This window comes from Suncus etruscus, chromosome 16 (genome assembly GCF_024139225.1).
Source record: "Suncus etruscus isolate mSunEtr1 chromosome 16, mSunEtr1.pri.cur, whole genome shotgun sequence".
Lineage (NCBI taxonomy): Eukaryota > Metazoa > Chordata > Mammalia > Eulipotyphla > Soricidae > Suncus > Suncus etruscus.
In genome coordinates, this window is record NC_064863.1 from 3,954,426 (window position 1) to 3,969,204 (window position 14,779).

General features: G+C 38.6%; 1 protein-coding gene across 1 annotated transcript in view; it reads left to right on the forward strand.

Annotated features, from left to right (window-relative positions):
* Positions 1 to 14,779, forward strand: part of AQR (aquarius intron-binding spliceosomal factor) — a 95,310-nt gene that overhangs the window by 22,950 nt on the left and 57,581 nt on the right. The window contains exons 10-15 of the mRNA XM_049789783.1: positions 2,989 to 3,053; positions 4,753 to 4,869; positions 6,187 to 6,300; positions 8,416 to 8,519; positions 10,360 to 10,462; positions 12,742 to 12,862. Of these exons, the coding sequence (XP_049645740.1) occupies positions 2,989 to 3,053; positions 4,753 to 4,869; positions 6,187 to 6,300; positions 8,416 to 8,519; positions 10,360 to 10,462; positions 12,742 to 12,862 (624 nt within the window). The remainder of the gene's footprint in view (positions 1 to 2,988; positions 3,054 to 4,752; positions 4,870 to 6,186; positions 6,301 to 8,415; positions 8,520 to 10,359; positions 10,463 to 12,741; positions 12,863 to 14,779) is intronic.

Consider the following 14,779-nt stretch of genomic DNA (forward strand, 5'->3'; position numbering starts at 1 on the left):
TCTCTGCTAGTACTTTTATTTACAGATTGTAAGATAACAACATTTACTAGATTGGTATTAAGCTTTCATCTAATTTTTTGTTTGTTTGTTTTGGTTTTTGGTTTTTGGGTCACACCCGGCAGCACTCAGGGGCTACGCCTGGCTCTACGCTCAGAACTCGCTCCCGGCAGGCTCAGGGGACCCTATGGGATGCCGGGATTCGAACCACCGTCCTTCTGCACACAAGGCAAACGCCTTACCTCCATGCTATCTCTCCAGCCTCGCTTTCATTGAAATTTTACCTAATTGGCCAAGAAGCCCTTCACAGAGGGTCTTATAATATATAGATAATGGGAGTTGGGTTGGTAAAACAGCTTTTGCCTTGCACGTGTCTGGCTCGGCATCTCATTTGATCCCCCAAGCTTCACCAGGAGTGTCCCCTTAGAGCAGAGCCAGGAACAAGCCCAGGAGCACCACAGGGTGTGGCCACAAGAAACTCAAGACCAAAATGTATGTTTATGAATTATGTAATTAGGAAACGAAAGTAATTTGACACAATAATGCTTTTGTTTTATATTTGATAAAGCAATACTCACTTCATCGTTGTGGAGGAAATGTGCATAGAATGATCACAGATGTCAGGACTGCTGTTATGAGAAAGAAGCAAAAACAGCCCTTTAAAACATGATGAGACTCTGTTGAGAGCTGAAATTGGAGTGGGAGGGGTTTCAGCTCTGCCCTCGTTTGTACCTGATAAGGCTTGCTCACATAGAAGCATGTAGCCTCACACCTCAAGATTAGCTCCTCTTGGGATTGCATGCCTGAGGGCTGTGAAAAATTTGGCAACATTAAAGATATCTGAACATACAAAGGCCAAAAACGAATTCAAAGTAAATCAGGCATTTCTGGCAACATTCACCCATGTTCCATCTTACAGATAAAAGGGGTTCATAGGTGGTAAAAGTTTATAAAGCCCTGTAGAACTCAGCATAGAGGGAGTGCTTTTTTTAAATTCTAGATATGTAGGTTTTTGTTGTTTAGAATCTTCTCAAACTATATTGTAAAGATGCAGAAAAAAGTATATGCTCACAAAACTTTGAACAAAAATATCTGCTTGAGAGAAGAAAAAAGATAACAGAATTGGTGTTAATAGATTTTATTTAACATGATTAAATATCTTTAATCATGATGATTCAATATATAAAGATAGTTAAAAAAAGATTGCTCATCTCAGAAAATCTAGATTTAATTCAATAAGTTATTTCTTTTTAAGTAATTTTCTCATTTGGAACATGAGACCTAGAATAGAGGTGTACACCTATGGTCTTTTTTGGTTTTTGGTTTTTGGGCCACACCCGGCATTGCTCAGGGGTGACTCCTGGCTGTCTGCTCAGAAATAGCTCCTGGCAGGCACAGGGGACCATATGGGACACCGGGATTCGAACCAACCACCTTTGGTCCTGGATCGGCTGCTTGCGAGGCAAATGCCGCTGTGCTATTTCTCCAGGCCCACCTGTGCTCTTTTTATAGCTATTAAAATCTATGGTTCTCTTATTTTAGAGTCCATGTTATCAGCAAGTTTTAGTTAATGTATTAATGTATTAATACATGTATTAATCGTGAAATAGTCACATTTCTTTCATCACATAAATCCTTTCATTTTCTTCTTCATCTGTGCTAAAGATTAGTGTTTTTTAAGAAAGAATTATAGTCTCTCCTGTCCTCTTCTCTCTCTCTCTCTCTCTCTTTCTCTCTCTCTTTCTCTCTCTCTCTCTCTCTCTCTCTCTCTCTCTCTCTCTCTCTCTCTCTCTCTCCACTCCCCATTTCTCTCCTTCTCTCTCGCCAGCACCTTTTATTCTTTATTCCAAACCGCAGGCCCCTCCCAGGTGTGGGGGGTCTGACTATCCAGATGAGAATAACAGAGGGTCTTGGGGGAGGGGCTTCCTTACAAGAAGGGGTTCACATCTAAGCTAAAATACTGTTAGAACTAACCAAGATAAAAATTATGTAACCCCATCTAAAATTTCCTCAAAGAAGAAATACAGATGACCAAAAGTAGGGCGTTTGCTTTGCATGTGGCTGACCTGGGACAGACGTAGGTTCAATTTCTGGCATCCAATTTGGTCCCCTGAACCTGCCAGGACCAGTTTTGAGTGCAGAGTCACAGTGCTGCTTGGTATGGCCCCAAAAAATAAACCAAAAAAAAAGAATAAGAAAAAACACACTACATCATTTATCATCAGGGAGATACAAACTCAAAACTACTAGCATCTCACACACAGAGACTGGCACACATCAGAAAGAACGAAAGCAACCAATGCTGGTGTGGATGCAGAGAGAAAGGGACTCTTGTTCACTGTTTGTAGGAATGTTGATTTGGTCCAGCCTTTGTGGAAAACAATACAGACATGCCTCATAAAACTAGAAAATTGAGCTCCCATGTGACCCAATAATACTGTCCCTAGGATTATATTCTGGAGGCTTAAAAGGGATGCAAAAAAAGCATCTGATTCCTGTGTGCATTGTAGCACTATAGCCAGAATCTGGAAACAACCCAAGTGCCTGAGAATGGATAAAAGTAAATGGATAAAGAATCTGGTCCATCTCCACAATGGAATACTACGCAGCAGTTAGAAAAATGAAGTCATGAAATTTGCCTATACATGTATGGCTATGGAGAGATTAAGCTGAGAACAATGAATTAGAGGGATAGAGTAGACATAGAATGATCAGACTTAATTTGTGGATATACAAATGTGAGTTTTTAAATGTGCTTTTAAAAAACTTAGATGCAACTTAGGAATTTCATTTTCTATTTGTAGAGCCTAAATATAAAATTTGCATCTTTCTTTCAAATGTAAGTAGAAAAATTATAATTTTAGTCAGTCCAATCCAGATGAATATTAGGCAAATGACTACTTCAGGAACTAAGCAACTGCTAAAAGTAATATACAGAAACAAAATGGCTCAAGTAATAAAATTCTATCATTTTTTCCTTTTAACGTTTAGAGTCTGTCACAATGGACAAAGTTCACTACTGTGAAAGATTCATTGAACTCATGATTGACCTCGAGGTAAGAAATGTGCAGTAATCGCTTTTATTTTCTTTTTGGGGACTAAGATAAAGCATCTGATCGTATGTGAAATCATTTTATTGCGGTTTTCTGAGTCAGATTTGTTTAGGTGCCAGTGGTTGTACTTTTACTACTGAGGGATCACTTATGGCAGTGTGGAGTGGTGCTGGGTGTTAAACTTAGGGCCACATGCATGCAAGGCATGTGCTCTACTGCTAGGTCATATCTTTGGACACTTAAATCTCTATCATCTTAAATTGGCCGATTCCAAGATATATTGTAAAAAAAGATGTCAAAGCAGTTTTCCTGAAGGTTTTCAAAAACTACCCCAGCCAACATAAGTTGCTGATTATAGAAAACAGTATCATTATTAAACATGGTCCAGTGGGACAATTTGTTTTATTTTAATACCCCCTGATAGAGTTGTTTGTTTTTGACAAACAGTGCCTCACATGTTCAAGGCATATACTCTACTCCTCAATCAAGGCGTATCCTCAATCCTTTCAGAGTTTTCTTGAGGTGGAGGTGAAGTTGGGATGAAGATGGAGGGCAATGAGGCTTAGCCATCCAGTAGTGCCCAGGGCTTATTCCTGGCTGTGCTCAGGAATCACTTTTTTTTTTTATTGATGGGCTGATTCATTGATTAATTGGTTTCTGGGCCACACCAAGTGGAACGCAGGGCTCCTCGTGGTTCTGTACTCAGAAATCACCACTAGCCGGCTGGGGGACCATATGGGATGCCAGTAATTGAACCAGGTCCCTGGCTGCATGCAAGGCAAATGCCCTACTGCTGTGTGCTCTCTGGCCCCAGGACTCACTCTTGATTATGTGTGAAATCCAGTTGTCATTCAAGCTGTACTATGGCTCTAGTCCTACCTTCTCTATCCTCCAACTTTACCTCTGCCCCTTCGTTGTAATAGAGGATGAAGTTTTGGATTAGTGGACAACCTTTTTTAATAATAATACTTTCTAAATGTTCCTTATTTATTGCGAAAAAGAATGTAGCTGCTGTTGTCAATTTTAAAAATTAAAATTTGGCACATTTCATACTGTTATTAAATACTATATTTAAAAGCAAAGTTTAGGTAGAGTTCAGAGTGCAGAGATGACTTTTATCTTTTTTCTTTCCCTCACTAATATAGAAAATTGAAAATAAATTCTTGTTTGTTCTAATCTGGAGAGATAGGATGCTTTCTTGACATGAGGATTATTGTGTTCAGCAGTCATTTATGAGATCTGGTTTTGCCACTAACTCTTCTGCCTACTAAGAATCTCAGTAATCTTTTCAGTAAAATATGAGTCTTAGTTTGTGATTTGCATATGGTCAGTCTTGTTTTGCTAATTTGGAGGAAAGAGGAAACAGTAAAGTTGACGCTTTGTGGTCCCCATCTTCTTTTCTCTCAGAGTTCCCTTCCCCTATTTTAAAGTCCTATGTGCACGGCCAGTTTTGGGATTTCACACAGAATTTTGGTTGAAAACTTTTAGAATATTAAAAATTTTCTTCTAATGATGAATTTTATAGAAACTATACCACTGAGTCTATAAAATAGGGACCAAATCCTTTGTTTTGTACACAGTGACTTTGAGGAGACTGAAGGGGACTTTGTGTATAATTTTCATTTCTGAATTAAATACTAGTAGACTTCACCTCTAACTTAGAGACTGTGCAGACTTACGGCTTGGTGATTTTCTTTTCTAGGCCCTGCTCCCCACAAGACGCTGGTTCAATACCATCCTGGATGACTCGCACCTTTTGGTTCACTGCTACCTTTCCAATCTTGTTCATAGGGAAGAGGATGGCCATCTTTTTTCACAGGTGAGCATTGATGTATCTGAATGTATTTAGTGTATTCATTTCTAAGGCTTCCCTTTTTTTTCTTTTTGCTGTGCAGGGGCAAAGGAAGTATCAGACTGCCATTTTGAGTTTTACAAAATAATAGAAATTCCTAACTAGTCCTTCTAAAGTTAAGTCAATATGCAAGTTAAGTGAGTTCAGTTATGTAGATTCTAGTCATTTTACAGTATAATGTTAATTATATGTGATCCTAATATTAAAGTGATTCTCCATACCTACATATTTGGGTTGAAAAGATGAGCTTAAATCAGTAATGACTGAAATATAATAGCTGATGAGTATTAGTTTGAGGCAAACTACCCTTAATACCAGAACTCTCCATAATATTATAAGGCAGACAGTTGGTAGCATGGAAGTTATATGTGTGTGTGTGTATATATGTGTGTGTGTATATATATATACATATGTGTGTGCACACAAATACACACATCTGTACACATACATAGTCTCATGTGTTGAGTAGGAAAGAAAACGTAACTTTGTTTGCATCATTGAGTATGAGAAGTATTAGTATTTCTTGTTCCTATGTCATCTGGCAGAAAAATTCAGATCATGATTAGTGATGCAATTTTAAAATATTTATATTTTTCTGAAGAATGCGTTTTAATCTTCTCTCTAGAAGCATTCCTTATTTTAAATCTCTGTTCAGTGATTTGCCTCATCCATTAAAAGATGTTAAAATCCTGCCAGAGATTTGATTTTGGGTGGACACAGCCAGTAGAGTCCGTTGATCCTGCTGCCACAGGGGAAACAAACCTCATTAGCAGCGGAGACTAAGCCACCGAAAGCCTTTGTGACCAGGAAAGTCTGGGTGAGAGAATAAATAAACATTTGAGCTTTCCCCAGACTGCAATGTTCCCCTAATAGGAGCCTCTCGTCGAGAAGAATTTCTCCACTAGGAATCCTAAATCCCTGTTTAGAAACTTCTGTGTAAGTGATTTAAGTAAAAGACTGTAGGAATTCCTCCAGTGGACTCTTCAAGGAATCTATAGTAATGTAGCAGAATCAGTTTTGTTCTTCATTAGGCTGATGAATTTGCTTTGAGTAGACCCTTCATGTTAAGTTCTCAGCAGAAGCAGGCCATAGTTTATGAAATGCATTTAATTATTTCTCATGAATGAAAGCCCATATGAGGTTTGTTCTGAAATGCTTGTTGGGTATTTTCATCTCAGATATTTTTAGCACCTTTGAAAAATAAATTGTGTATTATTTTAAAGAGTTTGTTCATTTTTCTCATCTTGTGTTCAAAGTTTGTTAATTGAAGTGTATTTTTTTCAGCTTTTGGACATGCTTAAGTTCTATACTGGCTTTGAGATTAATGACCAGACAGGAAATGCTCTGACAGAGAATGAGATGACCACAATTCACTATGACAGAATTACTTCTCTACAGGTAATTGAAATACAGAAAACTGGGTTCTGAGCCAGAGGTGCCGCTTTGCAGTAGAGCACTTCTCCAGCATGTTTGAGGCCAGGGTTCAATTCCTGGCACCACAAAGGAAGAAAAGGAGAAAGGAAAGGAAGGATAAGGGAAGGGCGGGAGAGAGAGGCAAAGGAAGAAAGGGAGGGCTAGAAGAGGACTGAAGGGAAAAGGAGGGAGGGAAGGGAAGAAGGAAAGTAGGGAGGAAATAAGTCATAAGCTTGGATCCTATCATAATTTAGGTTTATAAACTATGTGTGTATATATATATGCATATATATATCTATATATCTATATATAGAGATATATATAAAGGTATTAATTTAAGTCTCATCTTGAATCTTTAAAGTTTGGGTAAAAGTTGAATTCTGATAAATTCTATAACAAAGTAACTTTCATTCTTACTCCTTATCCTACTAAATAATATTTGATACTCAGAATTACTAATTAATGAATTAATTATTTAATTAATAAATTTACCAGTTTAAAAATATTTTGAGCTTGCTAAGTATATGCAAACATTTTGTCCATGTTAAAAATATAAATGGAAAAAAGAAGCTATCTTTGTTTTCTGTTACTAACCTCGTCTTTCTTTTGAACTTTCTTTACCATTTTGTATTCTACAAGTAAAAACTAGGTGTTTTTGTTTTTTTTTTTTCAATTTAGTGTAAATTTATTTTTTTTTGTTTGGGGGTCACATGCTTGGCTCTGAGCTCAAGGATCATTCCTGACAAGGCTTGGAAGACTATATAGGGTACCAGGGATTGACACTGGGCTGGCTCCTTGAGAGGCCAGTGCCCTTCCCACTGGACTATTTCGGATTTTTCCCCACTTCTCTGCTCGAAGCAGCGAGGGTTGTGTGGTATGTGTCTCTTCTCCTGACAGAGACGGGGCTTGATAATTGGGGAGCCTCGCTACTTCCCACTGACAAGATCCCAGTCTTGGTAATGGTACCTGATACCCAGGTTCTCCCAGAAGCTGGCGGCTCCCCATTTCCTAGCTTAGCTTGAGCTCATGCTTCTTGCTGGATCAGTCCGCCATTGCTGGAGTAAGCCCCATCAGCCTCACCCACAACCTCTCAGGGGCACATGAAAACTCGGATCTTCTCTGTGCCACCAGGACTTTTAAGAAAGACTAGGGACAACTCATATATCTTACCAAATCACCATAATGTCACTTCGGATGTTTGCAGTTTTATTTTGGGGGGTTTTGTTGGTTTGTTTCTGAGCCACCCACCAATGGTACTCAGAGATCACTTGGGCACTAATTTGTGAGACAGTATACAGTAATGGGGATTAAACCCAGTCTGACTTTGCACATGCGAGGCAAGGCAGGTTTACTTGCTGTACCATCTCTCTGCCCCCTGTTTTGCATTTTTTTTTTTTTTTTTTTTTTTTTTTTTTTTTTTGGTTTTTGGGTCACACCTGGCAGCGCTCAGGGGTTATTTCTGGCTCTATGCTCAGAAATAGCTCCTGGCAGGCTCGGGGGACCATATGGGATGCCGGGATTCGAACCACCATCCTTCTGCATGAAAGGCAAACGTCTTACCTACATGCTATCTCTCCGGCCCCGTTTTGCATTTTTTACTTCGGGAAGTTGTCCTATAATATCCTCTGTAGAGCTCCGAAATATAAACATTGTTTTGATGGCTCCCATCAAGCTTCTCTTTGTCATGGCAGTTTCCTTTGGGACTTTGTTTTTCTCTTTTCTTTTTGCCTTTTTTTTTTTTTTTTTTTTTTTTGAGGGATCACCAAAATCCTAATTCCCCTGTTAATCCATTTTTCTTTTACTAATAAAATGCTTTGAAGCACACCTCTATAATTTCTTTTAATTGAAACTTACTTAGAAAAATGTGAGAAAAGGGGATGAGGGGAAATGTGTTTAAGAGAGCACAAGTAGCAAAGAAATGTTGACTGTTTCTAGACCAAGGTCTAGAAGTGCATCAGTGCTTTGGGAAGTATAAGTGTATTGGAAAGTACATTAACATATTTAGAAACATTGTTTTAATCATATGTAATGTATTGTTCTTTTCATTTGTAGACAGTACTGATTGAGATTTTTTTTTTTTATTTGGCTTTTCTTTCCTAGAGAGCCGCTTTTGCACATTTTCCTGAACTTTATGACTTTGCCCTCTCAAATGTGGCAGAAGTAGATACCCGGGAATCCTTGATCAAGTTTTTTGGGCCTCTCAGGTGAGGTAGCATGCAGGAAAACTCTGTATGTTCTTTCCCCCTCTGAATTTTCAGTATCCTTTTGTTTAGAATCATTTTTTAAATTTAGGTAATATTACTTGCCTTATATCTGGAATTTGTTTTCTTTGACATTTAGTTATCTTCTCGGTGGTGTTTCTGGTTTGTCTGGTCACACCTGGCAGTGGTGGAGATATTTCTGTTTCTGTGCTTTACCAACCATCAATAGTGTTCAGGGGACCATATGTTGGGCAGGGGATTCTAACCACTAAAGGCAAATATCTTACCTCATTTTATCTCTGATTCCATTATATAGTGTTTTTGAATTATCTACATACTATCTTTTGTTTCTTTGTGTTTTTTTTGGGTCACACCTGGCAACGCTCAGGGATTACTCCTGACTCTGCACTCAGAAATCACTCCTGGCTAGAAGACCATATGGGATTCTGGGGATCCAACTGGGGTTCATCCAGTGTTGGCTGTGTGCAAGAGCAAAATGCCTTATTGCTGTGTTATTGCTCCGGCGTTAATACTATCATTTTTTAATTTTGATATATTTCGTACTTCTCATAGGTGCTATTTTCTTAGGTCTCAATTTTTTCTTCAGGTAGAATAGCTGTTGGGAACAGAGAAATAATACAGGAGGTAGGGCACTTTCTTTGCATGTGGCTAACCCAGGTTTGACCCTTGGTACCCTACTCCATCCCCAGCCAGAGTAATTACTGAACACAAAACAAAAAGTAAACCCTGAACCCCAAAACAAACAAAAAATCCATGAAGCCACCATCCCAGCATTCAGTCATTAATAAACATAGAAGAGAAGCAAATATATGTTCATTTTATATGATGCTATTGGGTATGACCTTGAAAAAGTTTCATATTTTTAATATCTATGAAAGAAAAATAGCTACTCATATACTTTTAAAAATAATAAAAATAGTAAATTATAAAAATGTATCATAGGCACTCCAAAGTATATGACTTCTATAGTCTTCTGTAATCACTGTGTCAGTGTAGAACCATTTTACTTACAAAAAAATTAGTGAAAATACAATCGGTGATCAATTTGCTCTTAGGCGAAGCAGTGGTTGGTGACAGTATTTGATTCGAGATAGTATAACTTTTTAGCCTTGCCCACTATGCTTAGTTTTAAAGTAAATGTAAATTTTAACATAAAGTAATTTTAAACATAATTTAAATTTTAAAGTAAATTATTTGTTACCATAAGTTATTATTAAATCCTCTTGAAACTGGCTTGAGTCTGAGCTGCCTGTGTTAGCGTCACTAACACGAACTGTCAGTGCTGAAAACACTGACACCTTAGGGCTCTGTTTGGTGTCACTGCCCTGATTTGTGCCAGCAGTTCGCCCCCACCATTACTTTTGCTCTTTTGCCAGAGAGACGAAACTAAAGGGGAAAAATAAGCAAGTAACTTTTCTAATCTTATTACAAAAGAAAAGTTCTTTTATCCTATGAAAGGATCTAGAGGCCATGTGAAATTTATAGAAAACACGTTGAGAATTTTTTCTTAGGGAGGTTAACTTTCATTGCTAACATTATATGTGTTGTAATAGGGTTACAGCTGCTAGCTAAAATTCTTTTTAGCCACTTTGTGTTTAGAAAATTAACTGAAGGGGCCTGGAGCGATAGCACAGTGGGTAGGGTTTTTGCTTTGCACGCCCCCATCCAGGGTTGATCCCTGGCATCCCATAGGGTCCCCCGAGCCTGCCAAGAGTGATTCCCGAGTGCAGAGCAAGGCGTAATCCCTGAGTACTTCCAGGTGTGCCCCCTCCACCCCCACAAGAATGAAAATATTCTAATCTGATTTTTCTTTATTCTGCAGTTCAAATACACTCCACCAGGTGGCATCATACCTCTGCTTGTTACCCACACTTCCTAAAGATGAAGATACAACTTTTGATAAGAAGTTTCTTCTAGAATTGCTGGTAAATACCAATGGTTTATGAATTTTGTACGCGGCTCATTTCCCCTTTGGGGTCATTAATGAAAGATATAGAAGCATACAGATTCTTTCTCTGGACTAGTGATGAATTAGCTCATTCCTACCCGTTTTTGAATTCTTTTGTTTTCGATTTAATCATTTCCCTCCTCTTCATTGTTTGGAATTAATTTTCCCAATTTTTTCCTTGAAAGTTTTAAAAAGACTTATTAAAGCACCATGATTTAAAAAGTTACTCATAGTTGAGTTTTAGACACACGATGTTCCATCACTAGTCCCACCCGCTGTGCCATCCTCCCTGCACCAGTGTTCCCAGGCTCCTTCCCATGCTCCCCCTCCCAGCCTGCCATCTTGACAGGCACCTCTTTAAGGTTGGTTGTTAACGTTTGGGTCTCGTGATTTCAGTGCTGTTGACGCCCTGGTTCGGCTATTTGGCTCTGTCCTTCCTTAACACCACCAGTGGACCTGAATCTCTTTAAACCTTGACCCCTGTTATTTTACATGTTTTTCTCCTCCACTTATTTCTTTCCTTCTCCTCACTATACTTTGGGACCAAGAGTGACGTAGGCAACCCCCCTTTAAATTTAAGTTTTCTCAATTCTCTCTCCCTCCCTTCCCCCCAATCTATATCTTTTTTCTATCTCTCTCTATATCTCTCCTCTCTTTCTTTTTCTCTCAGGGCTCTTAGAAAATAGAGTAGGTTTTCTTATGTTTTAGAAATTTCTTAATATCTATATACATATGTACTTCTTTTATACATGCGGAAGCATATTTTGTACCATTTTCTGTTTTGTATCCAAGCTGTTGGTTTTAATATAATATAAAGTGAGAAAGGAAGATGACCGATCTGTTTTGACGGCAGTAGAGACAGTTGTTTGCAGTGGAGTTTTCTGCCTGGTGTTTAAGTGTCATTTGGAAGAAATCCTTGGGAAGAGTTTTTAGTTAGTTCAAGTGTGGCAAATATTTACGATTTATATATTTACTTGTGTGACCTTTCTATCTTGCATCATTGTCTTTGCTTTTCGTCTTAAAAATCCCTTTTCTTTATCTCTTGACTACATTTGATTTCTAAAAATTCCTTGTCCTATTTTTCAACAAGGTAGAAATACCTCATTATGTCAGGTTTTGGGGATTAACAATAAATCCTTACTGTAGAAAGATGAGGATTCCCTCCCTCAAAGAACCTTCCTAATGGAAATAGAATTGTGTATAAAATTAATAACACTTTTGGGTCTCATAGCTGAGATTTTACCTTTAAATTGAAATAGCTATACCAGATGAAAATAAAGTTTAAAATATGTATTGCCAGAGTCTTCATTTTCTTCCTTTCATAAACTGGAAATAATGTATTGTTTGGATAATATCACATACCTTCTTCCATAAAATAATGCTATCTTTTTTTTTTTTTTTGGTTTTTGGGCCACACCCGGTAACGCTCAGGGGTTACTCCGGGCTATGTGCTCAGAAGTTGCTCCTGGCTTGGGGGACCATATGGGACACCGGGGGATCGAACCGCGGTCCATCCAAGGCTAGCTCAGGCAAGGCAGGCACCTTACCTTTAGCGCCACCGCCCGGCCCCAAATAATGCTATCTTTATAGAAGAGAACGATACATTTTTTATTTGTATCACTTTTTAAATCTATATTGAGGTAGCAAATTTATTTCTATTTTCAGAGAGATTAATATTACAGTTGAAGGGTACTTAGTACAGGTTTATCAAGTTCAATTTTCATTATAAAAGCAGAGGTCATTAATTACTAGAGGTCATTAATTATTAAAAAGATTAATAAAATTTTTAGAGATTGTTTAGCTAGTTTATATCAGAGTGGAAATTTTTTTTTCTGTTGTTTGTTTTGTTTTTTGCTACATCTAGCTATGCCCAAGGCTGACTCCTGGCCATGTACTGGGGTGCTAGAAATCGAACCTGGTCAACCGTGTAAAAAGCAGGCAACACCCTCCCACTGTATTTTATCTCCAGATCCCAGCATGGAAACTCTACCTAGAATTTAGGGCTTACCTGAAAAAGAACACTGAGAAGTAGAAGTGAAGTATTCTTGCCCTGATTTTACAGAGCTCGAGTAGAGGTTTTTGGAGTTGAGCTCAGGTTTCTCATATTCCGAAACCCTTCATGGTTGGCACCTCTTTTTTGACTTATGAGAAGATGGGGAAAAGGAAAAAAGATGTTCTGATTGCTAGAGATAAAACTTAAAATTGCATATTTTGAAAAAGCTGTTTCTCACTTTGACATAAATCCATTTCTTTTAGGTATCTCGTCATGAGCGTCGGATTTCTCAGATTCAGCAATTAAACCAGATGCCTTTATATCCAACTGAGAAAATCATATGGGATGAAAATATTGTCCCAACTGAGTACTATTCGGGAGAAGGTATAGTGAAGACATTTAGAATTCAGGTCTAATCTGGCACTCAATTTAGCATTTGTCATATATAGTAGAATTCTGTTTAATCTATTTAATAGAAACTGGAAACTTTGGAATTGAACCCACCCGTTAAAGATTTTTTATTAAATTTGACTATGATTGTACACATATGTAGATAGAGCAATCAGTCCATAAGACATAAATGACCATAATACAGTGAAACTACGTTAAGGCGACCTACTATAATAGACAGGATAGCTTTCATATTGTCACTATGATAGCTAGGTTTGCTAGGGCTTTTATGTTCAAAGCCTTTTGGGAATACAGGTAGGAAATTTTTTTTTACCCCCCTATGGTCAATAATTTTTTTTTTTTGACCAAAGTAGATTACAGATCTTTCACAGTAATTGTTTTAGGTACATAGTGACACTGAAAATCTATTTTTAAAACTCCTTCCCTGGCTTTGTCCTCAGTCCTGGCAGTTCCTGGGGTGGTTGGGTAGGATCTTATCTGGGATGCCCAAAATCGAAACTGGGTTGGCTATGTGAAAGGTAAGCACCCGACCTGCTCTTTTATCACTCTGGCCCCTCGAGATTCCATTTAGACATTTTCACTTGTTGATAATAGATGTAGCAGGACAGCCCCTGAAGCGGTTGACTGATGGAGGGATGGAGAATGAGGCCCTTTTCTTCCAGCTCAGAGCACGTGTCTGCCACCCTGTCTAGCCCACGGTTCTGAGGTGAAACGGCGGGTAAACAGCTCGCAGACAGTCAGGCTCGTGGAAATATTTGCTTTATTCGGATGGACAAAACTGAAGTCCAAAGACTCAGCTTCAGTTCCAGCCAGCAAAAAAGCCCCCGCCTTCCACAGACCCTTGCTCTTATAGTCCAGAGTCAGGTCCCACCCAATGGTGGGATCAGATACCAACCAATGGTGGAAGCAGAATCAGGTCCTACCCTAGGGTGGGGGCAGAATGCCAGGTCACACCCTAGGGTAGGGCACAGATTAGGGTGAGCAACATAGTAATCCCCCAAAATATTTACATACACAACAATAGATTTTTTTTTTTTTTTTTTTTTTTTTTTTGGTTTTTGGGCCACACCCGTTTGACGCTCAGGGGTTACTCCTGGCTATGTGCTCAGAAATCGCCCCTGGCTTGGGGGGACCATATGGGACGCCGGGGGATCGAACCGCGGTCCTTCCTTGGCTAGCGCTTGCAAGGCAGACACCTTACCTCCAGCGCCACCTACCCGGCCCCACAACAATAGATTTTTAGTTTTTATTCAAAACCGTATTCTTCAGGGCCCAGATGGAGACGCAGCAGTAGGGCATTTGCCTTGCATGGGCTGACCTAGGACAGAATGCGGTTCAATCCCTCCGTGTCCCATATGGTCCCCCAAGTCAGGAGCGATTTCTGAGCACATAGCCACGAGTAACCCCTGAGCGTCACTGGGTGTGGCCCCAAAACAAACAAGAACCCAAAAAATAAAAAAAAATTAAAAAAATGGTAAACCTTAGTTTGCTTTACCTTCCTCTTCCCCCAGTCTATTTCTAAATGCTTTTTGTTCATCTGATAAAAAATGAGTGAGAATTTACCTCAGTTCTTTATATGCCAAAGTATGTTCTGACAATAATTTAAAGGTATATTTTGTATTAAGGAAATCTTGAACAATCACATCTTGTTATGAAAAATACTGCCATTTCATCACCAGCACAAGTAGTGACACATTTATTTAAAAGAAAACATTTTTACTTCAAAATTGTAGTCTGGAATCATAAGAAAAATAGGCTTGATACTTTAAAATTCTACCAGATTTCAGAATAGGCAATCTTCATGCCTTTTTATTTTCTTGTGGTTTTACAATGGATAACACACTGTTCTCTTGCATTTCTAATTTGCTTATGCTAAAAGTATTTCTGACC